Source organism: Petromyzon marinus, chromosome 53 (genome assembly GCF_048934315.1).
Source record: "Petromyzon marinus isolate PM22_M1 ecotype Great Lakes invasive population chromosome 53, UKy_Petmar_22M1.pri1.0, whole genome shotgun sequence".
Classification (NCBI taxonomy): domain Eukaryota; kingdom Metazoa; phylum Chordata; class Hyperoartia; order Petromyzontiformes; family Petromyzontidae; genus Petromyzon; species Petromyzon marinus.
This window is the reverse complement of record NC_133719.1, coordinates 3,416,435-3,438,295: the sequence shown is the minus strand read 5'-3', so window position 1 is coordinate 3,438,295 and position 21,861 is coordinate 3,416,435. Positions and strand designations below refer to the sequence as shown.

At 46.7% G+C, this 21,861-nt stretch overlaps 1 protein-coding gene across 1 annotated transcript; it reads left to right on the top strand.

Moving 5' to 3' along the window:
- Positions 1–727: 727 nt before the first annotated feature.
- Positions 728–19,298, top strand: EFCAB11 (EF-hand calcium binding domain 11). The gene is made up of 6 exons (XM_032974139.2): positions 728–974; positions 8,967–9,062; positions 13,923–13,971; positions 14,085–14,186; positions 16,029–16,119; positions 16,575–19,298. Exons 1-6 carry the CDS (start codon positions 801–803, stop codon positions 16,654–16,656), a joined length of 594 nt encoding a protein of 197 aa, XP_032830030.1. The 5' UTR covers positions 728–800; the 3' UTR covers positions 16,657–19,298.
- The last annotated feature ends 2,563 nt before the right edge of the window (positions 19,299–21,861 follow it).

Below are 21,861 nucleotides of genomic sequence, written 5' to 3'. Positions count from 1 at the left end.
TTTTCTCCTTCAACATCAGAGTGCAGCGCCACATTAAATACGCGCTACAATGATAATAGTTTAAAGCGATTTGAAGCATGTTTTATTTTCAAAATGGAAATATGGTTTGGGGGGGGGCAGAGCTTTGTGACGTCATATTTGAGGCGGGGGGGGGGTCTGACTTTTTGTGACGCCGTGTGACGAGGGTGGGGGGGGGTCAAAAATCGTCAAAAATCGCGTGACGTCATTTATGGACGGCCCCTAACTCTATCGCTACTATTATTATCCTTGGTGACTTTCTCTTCGTGAGCTACACTCGTTTATTCCTACTATACAGACTACAGAGTAAACCACTATAATGGGACATTGTTACGCCACTATCAGAGTATGAAAAATAAGAAAAATGTTTTACCCGATTTGGGTGTTATTGCGCAATATGTTAAGTTTGACGCGAAATTAGCGCAAAGTGACAACTACCACTTGCGGATAACGTGACGAGAAACAAGCAAGCTGAGGAATTGTGTCCAGCAGTGGAGATTGGCTTCATTTGGTCGTATCGTCTTCAGGTCGGGAAGTCCCTACACCCCTTAGCGCAGCGATTCCCGTTGTCTTCAATGGGGATGGGGTATAGGGACTTCCCGCCCATGCCGCGCAATTCAAGTGATCGGGAGTTGACATCAGGCGTGAGGAGTTCTACACCCCGCCCCTTTTTGAAAAGGGGCTATCAGGGCCAATCACAGTGGCGCTTGCTCAGTCGGTGAATCCCAACGGCCCAATCAGCGCGCGTGGCGGTGGAGAGAACTCTCGCGGCGGCGGCGACGATGGCAGTTGCGGACGCGCCTCGGTCCCCGCCGATTCCTCTCCGCGGGAGCCGCGTCCCGGGGCTCGGCGAGCAGAGCGCGGCTCGGGGAGACGGCGTCAAGGGCGCGGCTCCCCGCGATGGAGCGAGGAGCGCGGCTCGGAGGGGAGGCGCCGGGGCGGAGAGGCTTCGACGGGTACGGCAAGGCCGCGTAGTCGCCATGGCAACGCGCGATTCTTGGGTTTCTTGACGCAGCTGCCGTGAGGCTTTGGAGACCCGTGGCGATGCGATGATTCGTCTTAATTCAGCAGCCATGGTCCGTCCACTGCTGGACGAAGGCCTTCTCGCGCCGTGTCGGTCACAGTGGGCTGTTTGACCGTCCTCCACCACGCCGGTCAGTGCGGCTTGGTGAAGCGAATGGCCCAGGGAAGAAGCCCGCTCCTGAGTTGAGAGTCGTGGCCCGGAACTCGAACTCAGGTGGGCGAGTTCACGGTCCGTCGCCAGCGCCAAGCCACCTGGCAACTACACACATCGCTCCGTCTCCGCGGTGGACACACTGAGAGTGTCTCTGTGTTGTCTCTCTCTGCTTGTGTGTCTGTGTTGTCTCTCTCTGCTTGTGTGTCTGTGTTGTCTCTCTCTGCTTGTGTGTCTGTGTTGTCTCTCTGCTTGTGTGTCTGTGTTGTCTCTCTCTGTGTCTGTGTTGTCTCTCTCTGTGTGTCTGTGTTGTCTCTCTGTGTGTGTCTGTGTTGTCTCTCTGTGTGTCTGTGTTGTCTCTCTGTGTGTCTGTGTTGTCTCTCTCTGCTTGTGTGTCTGTGTTGTCTCTCTCTGCTTGTGTGTCTGTGTTGTCTCTCTCTGCTTGTGTGTCTGTGTTGTCTCTCTCTGCTTGTGTGTCTGTGTTGTCTCTCTCTGTGTGTCTGTGTTGTCTCTCTCTGCTTGTGTGTCTGTGTTGTCTCTCTCTGCTTGTGTGTCTGTGTTGTCTCTCCCTGCTTGTGTGTCTGTGTTGTCTCTCTGTGTGTCTGTGTTGTCTCTCTCAGCTTGTGTGTCTGTATTGTCTCTCTCTGTGTGTCTGTGTTGTCTCTCTCTCTGTGTCTGTGTTGTCTCTCTGTGTGTCTGTGTTGTCTCTCCCTGCTTGTGTCTCTGTGTTGTCTCTCTCTGCTTGTGTGTCTGTGTTGTCTCTCTCTGTGTGTCTCTGTGTTGTCTCTCCCTGTGTGTCTGTGTTGTCTCTCTCTGCTTGTGTCTCTGTGTTGTCTCTCTCTGCTTGTGTGTCTGTGTTGTCTCTCTCTGCTTGTGTGTCTGTGTTGTCTCTCTGCTTGTGTGTCTGTTGTCTCTCTCTGTGTGTCTGTGTTGTCTCTCTCTGTGTGTCTGTGTTGTCTCTCTGTGTGTGTCTGTGTTGTCTCTCTGTGTGTGTCTGTGTTGTCTCTCTGTGTGTGTCTGTGTTGTCTCTCTCAGCTTGTGTGTCTGTGTTGTCTCTCTCAGCTTGTGTGTCTGTGTTGTCTCTCTCTGTGTGTCTGTGTTGTCTCTCTGTGTGTCTGTGTTGTCTCTCCCTGCTTGTGTCTCTGTGTTGTCTCTCTCTGCTTGTGTGTCTGTGTTGTCTCTCTCTGCTTGTGTGTCTGTGTTGTCTCTCTCTGCTTGTGTCTCTGTGTTGTCTCTCTCTGCTTGTCTGTCTGTGTTGTCTCTCTGTCTGCTTGTCTGTCTGTGTTGTCTCTCTCTGCTTGTGTGTCTGTGTTGTCTCTCTCTGCTTGTGTGTCTGTGTTGTCTCTCCCTGCTTGTGTGTCTGTGTTGTCTCTCTGTGTGTCTGTGTTGTCTCTCTCAGCTTGTGTGTCTGTGTTGTCTCTCTCTGTGTGTCTGTGTTGTCTCTCTCTCTGTGTCTGTGTTGTCTCTCTGTGTGTCTGTGTTGTCTCTCCCTGCTTGTGTCTCTGTGTTGTCTCTCTCTGCTTGTGTGTCTGTGTTGTCTCTCTCTGTGTGTCTCTGTGTTGTCTCTCCCTGTGTGTCTGTGTTGTCTCTCTCTGCTTGTGTCTCTGTGTTGTCTCTCTCTGCTTGTGTGTCTGTGTTGTCTCTCTCTGCTTGTGTGTCTGTGTTGTCTCTCTGCTTGTGTGTCTGTTGTCTCTCTCTGTGTGTCTGTGTTGTCTCTCTCTGTGTGTCTGTGTTGTCTCTCTGTGTGTGTCTGTGTTGTCTCTCTGTGTGTGTCTGTGTTGTCTCTCTGTGTGTGTCTGTGTTGTCTCTCTCAGCTTGTGTGTCTGTGTTGTCTCTCTCAGCTTGTGTGTCTGTGTTGTCTCTCTCTGTGTGTCTGTGTTGTCTCTCTGTGTGTCTGTGTTGTCTCTCCCTGCTTGTGTCTCTGTGTTGTCTCTCTCTGCTTGTGTGTCTGTGTTGTCTCTCTCTGCTTGTGTGTCTGTGTTGTCTCTCTCTGCTTGTGTCTCTGTGTTGTCTCTCTCTGCTTGTCTGTCTGTGTTGTCTCTCTGTCTGCTTGTCTGTCTGTGTTGTCTCTCTCTGTGTGGCTGTGTTGTCTCTCTCAGCTTGTGGGTCTGTGTTGTCTCTCCCTGCTTGTGTGTCTGTTGTCTCTCTCTGCTTGTGTGTCTGTGTTGTCTCTCTCTCTGTCTGTGTTGTCTCTCCCTGCTTGTGTGTCTGTGTTGTCTCTCTCTGTGTGTCTGTGTTGTCTCTCTCTGTGTGTCTGTGTTGTCTCTCTCTGTGTGTCTGTGTTGTCTCTCTCTGCTTGTGTGTCTGTGTTGTCTCTCTCTGCTTGTGTGTCTGTGTTGTCTCTCTCTGCTTGTGTGTCTGTGTTGTCTCTCTCTGCTTGTGTGTCTGTGTTGTCTCTCTCTGTGTGTCTGTGTTGTCTCTCTCTGCTTGTGTGTCTGTGTTGTCTCTCTCTGCTTGTGTGTCTGTGTTGTCTCTCTGTGTGTGTCTGTGTTGTCTCTCTCTGCTTGTGTGTCTGTGTTGTCTCTCTCTGCTTGTGTGTCTGTGTTGTCTCTCTCTGCTTGTGTGTCTGTGTTGTCTCTCCCTGTGTCTCTGTGTTGTCTCTCTCTGCTTGTGTCTGTGTTTTCTCTCTCTGCTTGTGTGTCTGTGTTTTCTCTCTTTGCTTGTGTGTTTGTGTTGTCTCTCTCTGCTTGTGTGTCTGTGTTGTCTCTCTCTGTGTGTCTCTGTGTTGTCTCTCTCTGTGTGTCTCTGTGTTGTCTCTCTCTCTGTGTGTCTGTGTTGTCTCTCCCTGCTTGTGTGTCTGTGTTGTCCCTCTTTGCTTGTGTGTCTGTGTTGTCTCTCTGTGTGTCTGTGTTGTCTCTCCCTGCTTGTGTGTCTGTGTTGTCTCTCTCTGCTTGTGTGTCTGTGTTGTCTCTCTCTGTGTGTCTGTGTTGTCTCTCTCTGCTTGTGTGTCTGTGTTGTCTCTGTGTGTGTCTGTGTTGTCTCTCCCTGTGTCTCTGTGTTGTCTCTCTCTGCTTGTGTCTGTGTTTTCTCTCTCTGCTTGTGTGTCTGTGTTTTCTCTCTTTGCTTGTGTGTTTGTGTTGTCTCTCTCTGCTTGTGTGTCTGTGTTGTCTCTCTCTGTGTGTCTCTGTGTTGTCTCTCTCTGTGTGTCTCTGTGTTGTCTCTCTCTCTCTGTGCGTCTGTGTTGTCTCTCCCTGCTTGTGTGTCTGTGTTGTCCCTCTTTGCTTGTGTGTCTGTGTTGTCTCTCTGTGTGTCTGTGTTGTCTCTCCCTGCTTGTGTGTCTGTGTTGTCTCTCCCTGCTTGTGTGTCTGTGTTGTCTCTCTCTGCTTGTGTGTCTGTGTTGTCTCTCTCTGCTTGTGTGTCTGTGTTGTCTCTCTGTGTGTGTCTGTGTTGTCTCTCTCTGTGTGTCTGTGTTGTCTCTCTCAGCTTGTGTGTCTGTGTTGTCTCTCTCAGCTTGTGTGTCTGTGTTGTCTCTCTCTGTGTGTCTGTGTTGTCTCTCTGTGTGTCTGTGTTGTCTCTCCCTGCTTGTGTCTCTGTGTTGTCTCTCTCTGCTTGTGTGTCTGTGTTGTCTCTCTCTGCTTGTGTGTCTGTGTTGTCTCTCTCTGCTTGTGTCTCTGTGTTGTCTCTCTCTGCTTGTCTGTCTGTGTTGTCTCTCTGTCTGCTTGTCTGTCTGTGTTGTCTCTCTCTGTGTGGCTGTGTTGTCTCTCTCAGCTTGTGGGTCTGTGTTGTCTCTCCCTGCTTGTGTGTCTGTTGTCTCTCTCTGCTTGTGTGTCTGTGTTGTCTCTCTCTCTCTCTGTCTGTGTTGTCTCTCCCTGCTTGTGTGTCTGTGTTGTCTCTCTCTGTGTGTCTGTGTTGTCTCTCTCTGTGTGTCTGTGTTGTCTCTCTCTGCTTGTGTGTCTGTGTTGTCTCTCTCTGCTTGTGTGTCTGTGTTGTCTCTCTCTGCTTGTGTGTCTGTGTTGTCTCTCCCTGCTTGTGTGTCTGTGTTGTCTCTCTCTGCTTGTGTCTGTGTTGTCTCTCTCTGCTTGTGTGTCTGTGTTGTCTCTCTCTGTATGTCTGTGTTGTCTCTCTCTGCTTGTGTGTCTGTGTTGTCTCTCTCTGCTTGTGTGTCTGTGTTGTCTCTCTGTGTGTGTCTGTGTTGTCTCTCTCTGCTTGTGTGTCTGTGTTGTCTCTCTCTGCTTGTGTGTCTGTGTTGTCTCTCTCTGCTTGTGTGTCTGTGTTGTCTCTCCCTGTGTGTCTGTGTTGTCTCTCCCTGTGTCTCTGTGTTGTCTCTCCCTGCTTGTGTGTCTGTGTTGTCTCTCTCTGCTTGTGTCTGTGTTGTCTCTCTCTGCTTGTGTCTGTGTTTTCTCTCTCTGCTTGTGTGTCTGTGTTTTCTCTCTTTGCTTGTGTGTTTGTGTTGTCTCTCTCTGCTTGTGTGTCTGTGTTGTCTCTCTCTGTGTGTCTCTGTGTTGTCTCTCTCTGTGTGTCTCTGTGTTGTCTCTCTCTCTGTGTGTCTGTGTTGTCTCTCCCTGCTTGTGTGTCTGTGTTGTCCCTCTTTGCTTGTGTGTCTGTGTTGTCTCTCTGTGTGTCTGTGTTGTCTCTCCCTGCTTGTGTGTCTGTGTTGTCTCTCTCTGCTTGTGTGTCTGTGTTGTCTCTCTCTGTGTGTCTGTGTTGTCTCTCTCTGCTTGTGTGTCTGTGTTGTCTCTCTCTGTGTGTCTGTGTTGTCTCTCTCTGCTTGTGTGTCTGTGTTGTCTCTCTCTGCTTGTGTGTCTGTGTGTGTCTCTCTCTGTGTGTCTGTGTTGTCTCTCTCTGCTTGTGTGTCTGTGTTGTCTCTCTCTGCTTGTGTGTCTGTGTTGTCTCTCTCTACTTGTGTGTCTGTGTGTGTCTCTCCCTGCTTGTGTGTCTGTGTTGTCTCTCCCTGCTTGTGTGTCTGTGTGTGTCTCTCTCTCTCTGTGTGTCTGTGTTGTCTCTCTCTGTGTGTCTGTGTTGTCTCTCTCTGTGTGTCTGTGTTGTCTCTCTCTGTGTGTCTGTGTTGTCTCTCTGCTTGTGTGTCTGTGTTGTCGCTCTCTGCTTGTGTGTCTGTGTGTGTCTCTCCCTGTGTGTCTGTGTGTGTCTCTCCCTGCTTGTGTGTCTGTGTGTGTCTCTCCCTGCTTGTGTGTCTGTGTTGTCTCTGTGTGTGTGTCTGTGTTGTCTCTCTCTGCTTGTGTGTCTGTGTTGTCTCTCTCTGCTTGTGTGTCTGTGTTGTCTCTCCCTGCTTGTGTCTGTGTGTGTCTCTCTCTGCTTGTGTGTCTGTGTGTGTCTCTCTCTGTGTGTCTGTATTTTCTCTCTCTGCTTGTGTGTCTGTGTGTGTCTCTCCCTGCTTGTGTGTCTGTGTTGTCTCTCTCTGCTTGTGTGTCTGTGTTGTCTCTCCCTGCTTGTGTGTCTGTGTGTGTCTCTCTCTGTGTGTCTGTGTTGTCTCTCTCTGTGTGTCTGTGTTGTCTCTCTCTGTGTGTCTGTGTTGTCTCTCTCTGTGTGTCTGTGTTGTCTCTCTGCTTGTGTGTCTGTGTTGTCGCTCTCTGCTTGTGTGTCTGTGTGTGTCTCTCCCTGTGTGTCTGTGTGTGTCTCTCCCTGCTTGTGTGTCTGTGTGTGTCTCTCCCTGCTTGTGTGTCTGTGTTGTCTCTGTGTGTGTGTCTGTGTTGTCTCTCTCTGCTTGTGTGTCTGTGTTGTCTCTCTCTGCTTGTGTGTCTGTGTTGTCTCTCCCTGCTTGTGTCTGTGTGTGTCTCTCTCTGCTTGTGTGTCTGTGTGTGTCTCTCTCTGTGTGTCTGTATTTTCTCTCTCTGCTTGTGTGTCTGTGTGTGTCTCTCCCTGCTTGTGTGTCTGTGTTGTCTCTCTCTGCTTGTGTGTCTGTGTTGTCTCTCCCTGCTTGTGTGTCTGTGTGTGTCTCTCTCTGTGTGTCTGTGTTGTCTCTCTGCTTGTATGTCTGTGTGTGTCTCTCTCTGCTTGTGTGTCTGTGTTGTCTGTGTCTGTGTGTCTGTGTTGTCTCTCTCTGTGTGTCGGTGTTGTCTCTCTCTGCTTGTGTCTCTGTGTTGTCTCTCTCTGTGTGTCTGTGTTGTCTCTCTCTCTGCGTGTGTCTGTCTCTGTGTCCCCGTGTCTGTGTTTTGTCTCTCTCTCAATTTTAGTTCTACCTGATGACGGTTGCTTGTGTTGCAATCGAAACGTCGTATTCTATTATTTAATTTATTTTCTTTATACGTGACGTTACCGAAAGAACCAAAGTGTAATTCCTGCAGTCACGAAAGCTTCAAATTAAGTTTGTTTTGTTGTGTTCCGATTTGTTCTAATGTCGTCGTTCTGATGACCTAAGGTCACTCGTAAATGAGTCATCTTGGTATCTCGACTTCTCACCTGGTTACACGAAATAACATTGAAACGCCGTCATTCGTCCCTTCCAACCATGTCCTGCCAAATCCCATTTATCTTCTTTGGTTCTTTCGGTAAAGTCACGTAGAATGAGAATAAAATAATAAATTAATCAAATAAAATAACACAATAAAATTATCACGACGTTTCGGCCACAACACAAGTGGCCTTCATCAGGTGAAGGGACGAGACTGTCTCGTCATGATAATTTTATTGTGTTATTTTATTAATTTATTATTTTATTCTCATTCTACGTGACTTTACCGAAAGAACCAAAGAAGATGAATCCTTGCAGTCACGAAAGCTTTAAATCGAAATAAAATCCCATTTAGTTAACTTCATTGTCAATATGATGGTGATCGATACGAACATTTTATTTGGTGATTCTCTTACCTTTCCTGTCATTTGCACGCCAATCGTGTTCTTGTCTTGTTTGTTGTACCGTTCTCACCCGCCCCAACTGGACGTCTGTGAAAAATATATGTTTAGCTCATAGGATTCCTCCAGGATAAATATTCTGATTCTTACAACACTGGAGTGGCAGCCCAAAGAGTCGGGAAAACACCGCGGAGATGGAGCGATGAATTCCGCTCGTGTGCAGTCGCTGAATGTTTACATCGTGCGACCCTGAGCGATGGCGATGACTTTGAGAGCCTTCCAGTGAATAAACCATGGCTGGTGATGATGAGGGATCTAGCAACGAAAGCGGTGAACTGTGGTGGTATTGACTGAGTGGACCGTGATGAGCTCTCTTCAACTTGTTTCAATGAGTTATTTACGTGGCTCAAAGGCTTCATTGAGTCAATAGCAACAGGGCAGTCTCAAATGACTGGCCGAGACATTGCGTGATTACAGTAGAAAAAACGACCGCTTCCAATTATGGCTCGAGATTTAATGAAGTACTGCAGTGTGACTGATGGAAGAGGGCAAATTGCTGGGACAGGTAGTAAGAGACCTAGAGATTGGCAACCAATGGAAAACCAAAAACCATATGGTTCCTGCAATCTTCTTCCCTATGGTGGGGAGTTCATGAGAAAAACATTTTTAATGTCGACGTTGGTGAGTGAGCTAGTGAACGTCTTCAGCCTCACGAATTTCCGAAATGCTGTAGGCAAATGTTAGAATTTGGACAAGTGGCGTCGCTCTGTGGTTTGTAATGGGTGACTGACCACAGTCGCACTTCGGGATATTATTGTCCACCATGGTGTGTAGGAGATAGCTGCATCTGCCGAGCAATGTTCGAATGCGTATAACGATCCTGTTATAGTGGTCCGTTCAGGAAGTGATTAAGGGCTGTGATAGCTTCATCGGCACTGGTTGATTACCTCTCGAACTAAACAAGTGTGCCGCATGCGTTTTGTTATCTGCTGAGTAAAATGGTTGAATTGCTGTTATTTAACAGACGTTTATCGAGTGTGACTTGGATGGGGACGGATACCTGAGCCGTGAGGACTTCAAGGTGGCGGTGCTCTCACTCTGTGGGTACAAGCCGTCCAAGGTGCCCCGTTTGCGTGTGTGTGTGGGATGAAGCTTATATCATGGGACCTTTTTGTCAGTATCAAAGTTTGAAAAATAAGAATAGGTGTTACCCTTTCTGGCAAGAAAACAGGTGTTGTGTTAAGATGTTCAAACACTAAATAGATACCTTTTGCAAGAAATGAAGTCTGCAATGAACCACACGTATTTGTGGTGAACATGCAAACAAACATGCTCTGATAATACCGGTCTACAATTTTTTAGACGTCGTCTTGTTTCAGAGATGAAATGTGCTGTTTATTACGGATTTTGATGTGCTGAATTCAAATATAATTAAAACTGATTGGCTACTATTCCCAAGATATTTGAGTTTTAACATTGTACGTCTGTGTGTGGATATTTTTACTCATAAATTGTAAACTTAGGTCTTTTCATGTGTTTATTGTTGCTTTACATGACAACATGTCACGTGTCCTGTTCGTGTAACACTTTAAACATCAGCAATAGGGGTTATATACAGTGAGGGAAAAAAGTATTTGATCCCCTGTTGATTTTGCACGTTTGCCCACTGACAAAGAAATGATCAGTCTATAAGTTTAATGGTAGGTTTATTTGAACAGTGAAAGACCGAATAACAACAAAAAAATCCAGAAAAATGCATGTCAAAAATTTTATAAATTGATTTGCATTTTAATGAGGGAAATAAGTATTTGACCCCTCTGCAAAACATGGCTTAGTACTTGGTGGCAAAACCCTTGTTGGCAATCACAGAGGTCAGACGTTTCTTGTAGTTGGCCACCAGGTTTGCACACATCTCAGGAGGGATTTTGTCCCACTCCTCTTTGCAGATCTTCTCCAAGTCATTAAGGTTTCGAGGCTGACGTTTGGCAACTCGAACCTTCAGCTCCCTCCACAGATTTTCTATGGGATTAAGGTCTGGAGACTGGCTAGGCCACTCCAGGACCTTAATGTGCTTCTTCTTGAGCCACTCCTTTGTTGCCTTGGCCGTGTTTTTTGGGTCATTGTTATGCTGGAATACCCATCCACGACTCATTTTTAATGCCCTGGCTGAGGGAAGGAGGTTCTCACCCAAGATTTGACGGTACATGGCCCCGTCCATCATCCCTTTGATGCGGTGAAGTTGTCCTGTCCTCTTTGCAGAAAAACACCCCCAAAGCATAATCTTTCCACCTCCATGTTTGACGGTGGGGATGGTGTTCTTGGGGTCATAGGCAGCATTCCTCCTCCTCCAAACACGGCGAGTTGAGTTGATGCCAAAGAGCTCCATTTTGGTCTCATCTGACCACAACACTTTCACCCAGTTGTCCTCTGAATCATTCAGATGTTCATTGGCAAACTTCAGATGGGCATGTATATGTGCTTTCTTGAGCAGGGGGACCTTGCGGGCACTGCAGGATTTCAGTCCTTCATGGCGTAGTGTGTTACCAATTGTTTTCTTGGTGACTAGCTGCCTTGAGATCATTGGCAAGATCATCCCGTGTAGTTCTGGGCTGATTCATCACTGTTCTTATGATCATTGCAACTCCACGAGGTGAGATCTTGCATGGAGCCCCAGGCCGAGGGAGATTGACAGTTCTTTTGTGTTTCTTCCATTTGCGAATAATCACACCAACTGTTGTCACCTTATTCTTGGTTCTTTCAGTAAAGTCACCAAGCTGCTTGGCAATGGTCTTGTAGCCCATTCCAGCCTTGTGTAGGTCTACAATCTTGTCCCTGACATCCTTGGAGAGCTCTTTGGTCTTAGCCTTGGTGGAGAGTTTGGAATCTGATTGATTAATTGCTTCTGTGGATAGGTGTCTTTTATACAGGTAACAAGCTGAGATTAGGAACACTCCCTTTAAGAGTGTGCTCCTAATCTCAGCTCGTTACCTGTATAAAAGACACCTGGGAGCCAGAAATATTGCTGATTGAGAGGGAGTCAAATACGTATTTCCCTCATTAAAATACAAATCAATTTATAACATTTTTGACATGCGTTTTTCTGGATTTTTTGTTGTTATTCTGTCTCTCACTGTTCAAATAAACCTACCATTAAAATTATAGACTGATCATTTCTTTGTCAGTGGGCAAACGTACAAAATCAGCAGGGGATCAAATACTTTTTTCCCCTCACTGTACATAAAATGTATTATGAAACAAAAGGCAAAACACTATTTTGTATATACAAGTACATACTTTAGTCCTTATTCAGTGTCTCCTCGGCGCTTCTTGGCTTGTCTCTTATATTCATTAAATGGACCATCTCTTGTCACTGTACAGCAATAGTCTACAAGCATTGATGGGCTCCATTGGCCCTGATAGCGTTTCTCCATTGTTGCAATGTCCTGGGTGAAATCGCGCGCCATGCTCGTCGCTCGCTGCTCCGCAATTCGGTGGGAAAAAATCTAGATGAGAGTATCTTTAGTGACATGTTGCAACCAAGGCTTTTGTATGCCTTGAGGAGGTTTTCCACCAACTCCCTGTAGTTGTCTGCCTTGTTGTTTCCTAGAAAATCTGTTGCCACTAACTGGAAGGCGTTCCATGCCGTCTTTTCCTTGCCACGCAGTACAATGTCAAATGCATCATCTCGAAGAAGTTCACGAATCTGAGTACCAACAAAGACACCTTCCTTTATCTTCGCTTCACTTAACCTTAGACATTTTCCACGGAGGTACTTGAAAGCTGCTTGTGTTTTGTCCATGACTCTGACAAAGTTCTTCATCAGACCCAGCTCGATGTGTAAGGGTGGTAACAAAATCTTCCTTGATTCAACAAGTGGTGCATGCTGAATATTCCTCCCAGGCTCCAAGGACTGTCGGAGTGGCCAATCTATCTGGATGTAGTGGGAATCTCTCGCACGACTATCCCATTCGCAGAGAAAACAGCAGTACGTTGTGTATCTAGTCTGCAGACCAAGCAAGAGAGCAACAACCTTCAAATCGCCACAAAGCTGCCACTGATGTTGGTCATAGTTTATGCACCTCAAAAGTTGTTTCATGTTGTCACAGGTTTCCTTCATATGGACTGCATGACCATTATGCAGCAAAACAGCTTAAAGACTCATCTTTGATGAATCAATTAACAGTCTCCACTCATCTGGATCATGAACGATGTTGCAGGCTGCCATCCCACTATCGATGTTGCAGGCTCAAGATCACCTTTCGTGAAGAAGAATGGGACGAGATCCTTTTGACGGGCACGAAACATAGAAACCCTAACATCGCCTGCCAGCAGATTCCACTGCTGCAGTCTGGAGCCCAACAGCTATGCCTTACTCTTGGGTAGTTCAAATCCCTGACAAGGTCTTTCAGTTCACCTTGTGTTATGAGGAGTGGTTCAGAGGAGGAGGATGGGAGAAAATTTGGGTCATGTGACCTTGATGATTCAGGACCAGAAGTGTCATCCTCTTCCTCGTCTGACTCAAGTGAGAATGATTCTGGTGCATCAGGAACCGGCAGTCCTTCTCCCTGGGGGATACTGGGCGTATAGCTGATGGAATGTTTGGATAATGCACGTTCCACTTTTTTCTGACACACCTTTCTCAACTGGAAGCGCCATACAGAAGTAACAATCGCTGATATGATCTGTTGGCTCTCTAAAAAATCATTGGCACTGCAAAAGGCATATATTTCCTTTTCCTGTTCAACCACTGGCAAAGATTTGTTGCACAAGTGTTGCAGCATGTGTGTGGGGCCCACATCTTGTCCTGATCTCCAATTTTGCAGCCAAAATAAAGGGGTTAGGCTTTCTTAATCATAATGTTTATACTGCGCTTTTGTGATGCAAAGTCACTTCACCACAAACATAGCAGAAGTTATCTGCTTTGTTCACACAAGTGCGAGGCAACTCTGCTCACGTTGGCTAAACAGAAATGTGTCCCTTTGCACAATCAAACACTGACAAATAGAGTGACACTGTATGATTTATAGAGTTGATATAGGGCACTTTGTTCAGAAGAGGGGTGTAAACCAGGTTCAGATTACCTCATTCATAGTTTTGCTCATAAAACAAGTACTGTCCAAACCCAGTCAAAGATGTATTTTAGTCATTTCTGGTTTAAATTGAGATCCCTTCCCTCTATAACTCCCTTATCCTCCACCATTCCCAAGTCAATGGTCGTATATACTGACCCAATAGTATCTCTTGAAAATTAGAGCCATTCAACAATTTTAAGCATCATTTTCATTCTCAGTGACCCAGAATTAGTAAAGTTGGACTACATTTATTTCGGAAGCATTTTGGCTGTAGACCAGTGTAATATATGCATTGTTTTGGAAACTGATTGGCCTACACCAGACACAGCAGCCTTCTTTATGGCCGACTCTCACCACCCGTGTCAGAGCAGAGCACAATGCCCAAAAGGCGAACAGTACAAAGGCAATGCACTCATCTGAACATTTATAGCTCGGGGTGAGCAGCGATATCATGGGATTCCTTTTTGCCAGTATCAGGATCATGCCTGTTTGGGTCGTTGGGCTCAAAGTTCGTGTGTGTATTCTAGTCTATCAGCCCACAAGTGTGATCCAGTCTCCCTCTGGGTTCAATCAGGTGGTGAATATATGAACTGGTCCTCGACCTCTCCTTGGTCAATTTAACCTTAAATGAGTATCTGGTGCAGTGTACCAAATATCAGCACTGGGGATACAACGGTGGCTGGCCATGATGCTGGCTACACCACACCCTAGTTGACTGTGCAGGACTTAATAGGTGTTCACTTTCAGAACTTGCCCCAATAGCCTGTGTTGCTATAGAAGATGTTTGTCTTGTGTCACCAAGCCTGTGTGTGTATGTGTGCGATGCCACTTGTGGATTAAAGCCTGTGTGTGTATGAGATAATTATAATTGCTATGGGTTCCAGTAATATGTCATCATTTGTTTGCAGACTGAAACGGATCACCTGATGGCGTCTGTTAAGGAAAAAAATCTACCCGGTAAGCGCACACTTATAAAGCATGATTGTACCTGGTGCTTGTTAGAGCGCGTAAATCCAGCGTCGTCACGAACACAACAATGGCATAACCCTTGCGCGTCTTTCCTCATGCAGGGATGCCTTTTGATGAGTTCCGGAGAGCCGTCTCCACGAGGCTCGCGTCCGTGGACTTCGATGATGAAACTCGACGAATCTTCACGGCGTTCGACACTTGCTGTGCGTCGACCCACAATGCCCGGCGTGTCCTCATGGCGACCAACTCTGGTTCAGAGCTGTGGGGTCTCTTATCAGATGACAATGATGATGAGAGGCGCGCTTAAGCTTTTCAATGCAGAGATGTGATGATTCACCTGCGTGAATATCAAATTCAGGTCATGATCCAACCTGTGTGGTGCATGTGAAATACATAGTTATATAGTGGTATAAAAAAACACTTGAGACAGCAACAATCCATCCAGCTCCTGTACACGAGCCAATTTCATCACTCCATCTCCGTGATGGTACATCCTTTTGGCCGATAGTTTGCATTTGAATGTCCTACCAAGGCTGTCAATTGGCAGCAGATGCAGATAAGTTATTTGTTCACGTCACATCCATAGTTACGACGAAATATAATAGTCTTAAACTGTAAAGTTTGTGCATTACTTAATATATTCTTTGGATCTTTTGGTAGATAGAATAAGTAAAAGTAAATACAAAATAAAAACTCCGACGTTTCGATCACAACACAAGCGATCGCCATCAGGAGGATAAAGGGGGCAAGGCCACTGAAGGCAAGTTATTTTTAAAGGTTTAAACATGGGCGTGACACAAACATCCTGGTATCAAGTGGTCAGAGAGCACCATGGTGTGGTACGAGAAGTTCCAAGAAAGACACGGAAGGTGACAAGAAAGAAACATCACAACCAGTTATGAGTTAGTGGTTGATGACGTCCTTGAGTACAAACCCGGCAATCATTGGAAGGACGTTATCAACCACTTTAAGTCATAACTGGGTGTGATGTTTCTTTCTTGTCACCTTCCGTGTCTTTCTTGGAACTTCTCGTACCGCACCCATGGTGCTCCCTGACCACAGGGTACTTATGCCCCGCCCACTTCGTTCTGATACCAGGACGCTTGTGCCACGCCCATTTTTAAACCTTTAAAAATAACTTGCCTTCAGCGGCCTTCCCCCCTTTTTCCTCCTGATGACAATCGCTTGTGTTGTGATCGAAACGTCGTAGTTTTTATTTACTTACATTTTTTCTATCTACGTGACTTTACCGAAAGATCCGAAGAATATGAATTCCCGCGGTCATGAAAGTTTTAAGTCATTACAATATATTGCGTCACCAGTGTTATTCTTTAGCAATAAAGCCATCGTCATCGGGCACGTTTGGCTAGCGATCCCTATTGTGCAAGTTGATTGCAGTAAGCTGGCATGGCTATTTTAGGGTGCACACACACGTGTGTGTTTTTACAGGGCTGCCCAGTGTGTTGTTGTGCGTCGCGTTAGGGTCAATAGTCACAGCTGTAAACTAGAACACTTTTTTATTTTATCACATGAGGCCACTAAGATATATAGTTATTTTTCAGAAGCGACCTGGCCACAAATGATAACTCAATGAAGTGGCTTATCACGTGAAAATGTATAACAGCCAAATACTCAGAAAACATGTTTCTAAATGTGGAGGGGAAAATCGGAGGACCCGTATAAAAATCCACACGACCACGGGGAGAACATGCAAACTCCAAATATGCAGGTGTCGGGGTTGGGATCGAACCCACAACCTCCTCTAGATCAAGCGAGGTAGTTAACATCTCGCCACCGTGGCGGGATGTTAACCGATGGAAAATTAAAACGATCCCACAGTGTGACTGGTGACTTACGTCATCAATCTCAAACTATGTACCACACAGTCTCGCCACTGCCCACTTCCATCACTTCAGTCAGAATATCTCTAAATAGGTCTCTGTGCGAGCCTTTTGGTCTCTACTACGAAAGATAAAGAACCTCGGTTGCGTTCGCAGAGCTGTGTGTGTTCAGCTCTGAGAGATTGCTGTGCTGTCGTGTGTCAGGCCGTGGATTTTTGACGGTGGAGGACTTCAGGAAGGCCTTCTCTCTCGTCGCCCCACACCTCTCGGGGCAAACCATCCTTGAGACGTTCCGGTGAGCCTTCCTCTTCCATTGCCATTACAAAAGCCCACAATGAAAAATAATATTCCTCACTGCATGTGGTGGGGTGATTTAGAGGTCCGAATGCTGAGCTGGCACCATTGAGGTCCTAGGTTTGAATCTAGGCAGCTGCCTGTAATTACACCGGGTTCTCAAGTGTAGTTAGTTGATGGAACTCATGCGCAAGTGGAAAATCAGAGACACTCCTGTGTATGATTCACTAACACTTAGACTAAAGAAGGTCCCACATTACGTAAAATTTAGTTCTGTACGTAATCAATTAACTGAATTTCCTGTTCAAGTCTAAGCTCAAGACCATCCTCTTTTCCCTTTGCCGATGACTGATTTGCCTCTCTTCAAAATAAATACGGCCAGCGCTTTGAGACGGCCGTCGTGGTATGTGATCGTACTCAAGATGCCGCTATTTGAACCCGCGCTGTGTTTTGCAGAGAGACCGACCGGGACCTAGACGGGCGCGTGAGCTACAGGGACTTTGAGACCGCGATGGCTGCTCGTCGTGGCTGCAGGTGACGGCCGGCGCACCGTTCTTGTAAGTCTCCGAGGGCCGGCCTTTGCTACCCGCCCGAAACTCGACGGCCACAAAGGCTCACCGGAGATTGTTGCTGTGAATGCCAGCCTCAGCTTCGTCCGTGATATCGCTGTGATGTTTCCCATGGTCCGCCTTTCCACGGATCCAGTCTGCCTTTTCCACTCGGTCACCACGCAAGATGGGCAGACGGGCTTCTATTGCAGAGTGCTAAATGTTTCTGCCGACAACCAGGGCTGATGCGGTGGTCTTCCCGCTCATTTATTTTTTAAGGTTAGTGCCCTAGTTCAGTAAATCTCTGATTTCGTCATCATAATCCAAACAGGAAATCACAACCGTGGATCTGCCTTTGTCAGGAGCTAAAATGCTAATGCCTTTCTTTGATCTCGATTCTCCTAGAGCCTTTGCCTCAGTCAAAGTCATTTGTTTTTGGTAAGCCGTCCCTCGTTATACGGCAACTCAAAATGCGGAATTTCACTACAACGTAACTTATAACTTGGGCAGTTAATTCGATATACGTTACGTTCAATTCGCATTTACACACATTTTTTATCTCGATTTGTTTATGGGGTCAAATAGAGCGATGCCTATGTGTTAGTTGTGGGCGCAAGGCGTATGAACAATTTGCCTCGCAATTAAATGCACGGTCACGTCACCATCATCCTCATGAGACGCAAACCCCTCTGGGCGTAGCGATCTTCATGAGACGCCGCCAGGCGATGCTATCCTGTGCTCGCCGCCACACTGTATCCAGGCCAAGGCAATGGTGGTGAAGATCAGCCTCGATCGTACGTGTCCGTGTCAGCCATGGCCTGTGCCGGGTTCGTCTCCAATCCCGTGGTGGGCCGTCGATTGTCACGCGCAGGGCTCTAGTGCGATCTGCTGAGGTGTCTGCCCGGACAACGTGTCCGTCAAACCAAAGTCGTCTGGCTCTTGACTGTCGGCACACCAGGGGGCACCCCTGTCTGAAGGCGGGCCTGGGCCTTGGTGTTGGTGATGTGCTCGCCGAAGTGAACGTGGAGAATCCGTCACGGGCACCGCCGGTCGCAGGTGTCCAGCTTCCAGCTGAGTGACACTGTCGTTGACTGCGTTTCTGAGCCATACAGCAGTATGGGAAGGATGTGCACGTTGTAGAGGCGGATCTTTGTTGCTGTTATGTTGGAGCACCAGACGTATCTTTCGAGCCGTTTCTTATGCTCACGTGTAATTGAGATTCTCCTTTTAATTTCGGCCTCGCATCTTCCAGTATATTGCAAATTATAGCTGAGATAAGTGAACGTTTTAATACTTCAACATTATTGGCCGCTATTTGCTCTTCAGTCTAGTCGAGTGGCTGCTCATCAGTGGTCTATATTTTGGTTTTATTTACAGGCCAACTGGGAGGATTTCACTATGCATGATCTCCAGTGCTAGCCGTAAACCTTCAAGCATTTCAGCTGGCAAGGCACACATTGCCTAATCCAGGTCGGTAAGCATCTCGTTGCCTTAGATTGCTCTCAGCAGGCCTTTGTGAACCGTTCCGTTGCAGGATCCAGTCCATTGGGGCAAGGAACAGGTTCTGGAGCAGTGGTGTGCCGCCTTGCCTTAGAGGGCACCGGAACACTCTCACCTTGTTTGTGAGAGATCAGCGTGATGCTGCGGTCGATGTGATCCTGCTCCGTTCCCTGTCGCGTACAACGTTTGAATCCGTTCCACCAAAACTACTGTTAGCCGAAATAACTGTTAATCGAACTCGCTGATAAGTTGAAACAAATAAGTAAGAATCATTGAGATCTGCAAGAGAGCTGTTTTCACTGCCAAAACAGAAGACAATGTAAACAAAGGCAGTCGAGTTCAAAACGCTCATAAATCGGCGTCGCTGATTGGCTGAGGGTATGGCTCGGTCCACTTACGATCGCTCGAATTGGCCGAAATTGGTGCCCGCGTGCGTAACGTGAACATACCGTTAATCAAAATGTTAACGTCAGTTGAAACCATGGGGTCTTGTGTGAGGCGAAACGTTAACCGAAAAACCGTTAACCGATGTCACTGTTAACCGAGGGACTACTATACTTCTAAAAGGTTGCGTGCAATCAGGGGCGGAGCTACAGGGGGGGCTGGGGTGGGCCTAGCCCCCCCTGAAATTTTGGGAAAGTCGATAATCGGGATAACCGGATATCCGGCTGCTGCAAAATGCTGCAGGCTGCCACCTTGTGCTGCCCTGCAGGCTGCTTGAGCGGCAGCCTTTTGAACTTATCGAACTTATTAGCCACATCAGCGGCTCCAACCTATTAATAAACTCCGCGTTCAAATCCATAAAAAATTGTTTTATACATTTGTGGCGCCCATTGGAAAACATACACTGGATATCTCAGAATATTGAAGTCAGCCCCCCCAAAGTCAAAATCCTGGCTCCGCGCCCTGCGTGCAATTGATTGTTTTTAAGATCGTTGTGATAACGACGTTGAAGTGGCTGTAGGGGAACAATTGAACCGACTGCATATATCAGAATCGACATTTTTACACGATTTGACATGTTTCGATTTTAATTGAATTGCAGTGCGTTGTTGCAACCACTCAGAATACACTGTGTGTAATCATTGTGATGTGTGCAATTTATACATATGAATAAACAATTCAACTCAAAGTCCTTTGTGATGGGAGTGACTAATTTTTTGTCAAATAGAAAATTGTAACTGATATATTCTTGCAATTCAAAGATAGCATTTGCTCATCAGCTGTTGGCGTGTGCAGTTTCCCACGTGTCTCGAGGCTGAGGCACCCCATGGTCTATCCACTGCTGGATGGGGGCCCTCCCCACGCCGTGCTGAAGTGGCGCCACGTTGGGTCGTCGGTCCGGGTTGCTGGAGGTGCTGGAGCATCGAGGCGTGGGGGTGAGGTGGGGTGGCTGTGCTGCAGTGCCATCTGTTGACCACCGTGTTGCACCCCTGCCAGCCACATTGGCAATCTGCAATACAACCGATGATCTATCTTGATTTGAAGTTTTCGTGACTGCAGGAATCCATACTCTTTGGTTCTTTCGGTAAAGTCACGTAGGTATGAAATAAAAAATAAATCACGTTTCGGGCGCAACACAAGCGTCCGTCATCAGGTGGGAAAGCATGGCCTGCTGCTGAGGCAGACTGTTTTAAAGGGATTTAAATGGGTGTAGCCCAAGGGTCATTGTATTAATGTGGCGCTGCACTCTGATGTAGGAGAAAACATTTATTAAAAAGTCTAAGTAGAACGTGTTGTGACAGTCCTTTGATCATTTGTGACAGTCCCTTGATCATTTTCATCACCAAATTCAACATCCGGGTGTCCGATGTTGGTTTCGCTCGGACTACTTTTGAGATCGGTGTCAATATAAATGTGTCGTTAAACCAGCCACCATATTTTGTTTATGACAAACCTTACTCTGAAACTTGCAAGCGAAAATCAGACGTGATATTCACTGCATGAATTCGTGTGCAATTTGTAAGGGCGCGGTGACAGAGCTATTTCATTGTTCATCATGACGTCCTTTTTACGTTGATGTCTCAACAACAGCGTTACGGAGATCACGTGACGTGAGGGTTCTGCCGTTGTAGTGAGGGTTGTGAGTTGACGCCGAGGAGGGGGGAGGAGGCGCCTCGGCCCCCCATGTGGAGTGACGTCAGCCGCTAATTATGAACTTTGCTGTGCTACCCGGCTTCGCCCGGGACTTGGATCCACCACGCCCGACCGCCTTTGTCTCCCCAGTGGCGATGTTCACACACCACAGCAGTTACTCGTTTGAGGCTGAGTCGACCTAGGGGAGGCCCAGGACCGATTCAAATAATCGTCACCGGTGGTGGCCGTGAGCGGGAATCGAACTCGGGTCGCCGGGTTCGTAGCGTGGCGCGCTAACCACTACACTACACTCAAAACTGCTCTAGAGGAGTTGTACAACCCTAGCTGCCACTGCTATTCAGTGGCCTAAAATATGGCTCTAGATTTTGGTGTTATAATTTATTTATGTAGTTTATTGTTAAAAATTCGGTTACAGTTCCTATGATCACTGTTACATTGGATTTATGGCTTTTATTTTTGTGATTTCGAAAAGTTTTTTTTTGTTTTGGCCATGTTTTTGTTAATTGTAGTACGGAGTTAGACTGATGGCTTTAATCTTAGTTGTCTTGTGGTTGTTGTTGTTATTTGACTTGCATCCCACTGGGATTTTTGCACACAGCGTTGGTGTACGGTGCTATTTCAGGAATATTTTGATATTTTTTTCCTGTATTTTCTGTTTGCACAGTCACATAATCACTTTAAGATGTTTTCTTGTTCATGTTTTTTGTTTGTTGCGGTTGAACCCGATTCAAGAGCCGAATGGCTCACAGGGCTATACCAAATAAATGAACTATGAACTACAATGCGTTACGCTTCCACATGCGAGGGTCACGTGACAGATTTGACGTCACAGCTCACTTGCCGTGCAAAAAATATATGCAATATTGAGCTCCCCCCCCCCCCCCCACTAAAAAAAAAGTTTATTTTTATAATTTTTGCATGGTGTACAGTCTGGAAAGTACCCACATGGCAAATTTCCAGTTTGTTGGATGTCGGGAAGTACGCTAAACATTTTGAACAGACACACATTCACAACTTTGCCTTTTATATATATGGAGATGGGGGGGGTGTCAATTTGGAGGACGTCACCTTATAATGATTATTGAGGGGGGCTGTTCGATGTGGAGTGATGTCACCTGCTCATGGTTATTAATGAGGTGGGAGGGGGTGTGCCATGCGGTGTGACGTCACCTGCTCATGATTATTAATGAGGGGAGTCCATGTGGAGGACGTAACCTGTTCATGATTATTAACGAGGGGGGCTGGTCGACGTGGAGTGACGTCACGAGCGTTGCACACAGACATTCTTGGGTCATTATAGTAGGTAATAATAATGGGGGGGGGGGGGGGGGGATAAATCTTGACTTCAAGCTTTTGTGACTGCAGGAATTCATATTCTTTGGGTCTGTGGGTAAAGTCACGTAGATAGGTTCAAGGAAGTAGTTTTTGTTATTTTTTTGTTATTTTCTTTGAACCTATCTACGTGACTTTACCGAAAGAAAATGGGGGGGGGGGGTCCATTTGGAGGACGTCACCTGCTCATGAATCAAGGCCGTAATTATATTATATATTGGGGGACACACATCCCCCCCAATATTCAAATATGCTTAAAATGCCCC

Excerpts from the sequence above, each read along its gene's own strand:
- EFCAB11 (XM_032974139.2), top strand. The coding sequence starts at position 801 with ATGGCAGTTGCGGACGCGCCTCGGTCCCCGCCGATTCCTCTCCGCGGG. Across the intron at positions 13,972-14,084 it reads TAAGGAAAAAAATCTACCCG|GGATGCCTTTTGATGAGTTC; the intron begins GTAAGCGCACAC and ends TTCCTCATGCAG. Across the intron at positions 16,120-16,574 it reads ACCATCCTTGAGACGTTCCG|AGAGACCGACCGGGACCTAG; the intron begins GTGAGCCTTCCT and ends TGTGTTTTGCAG.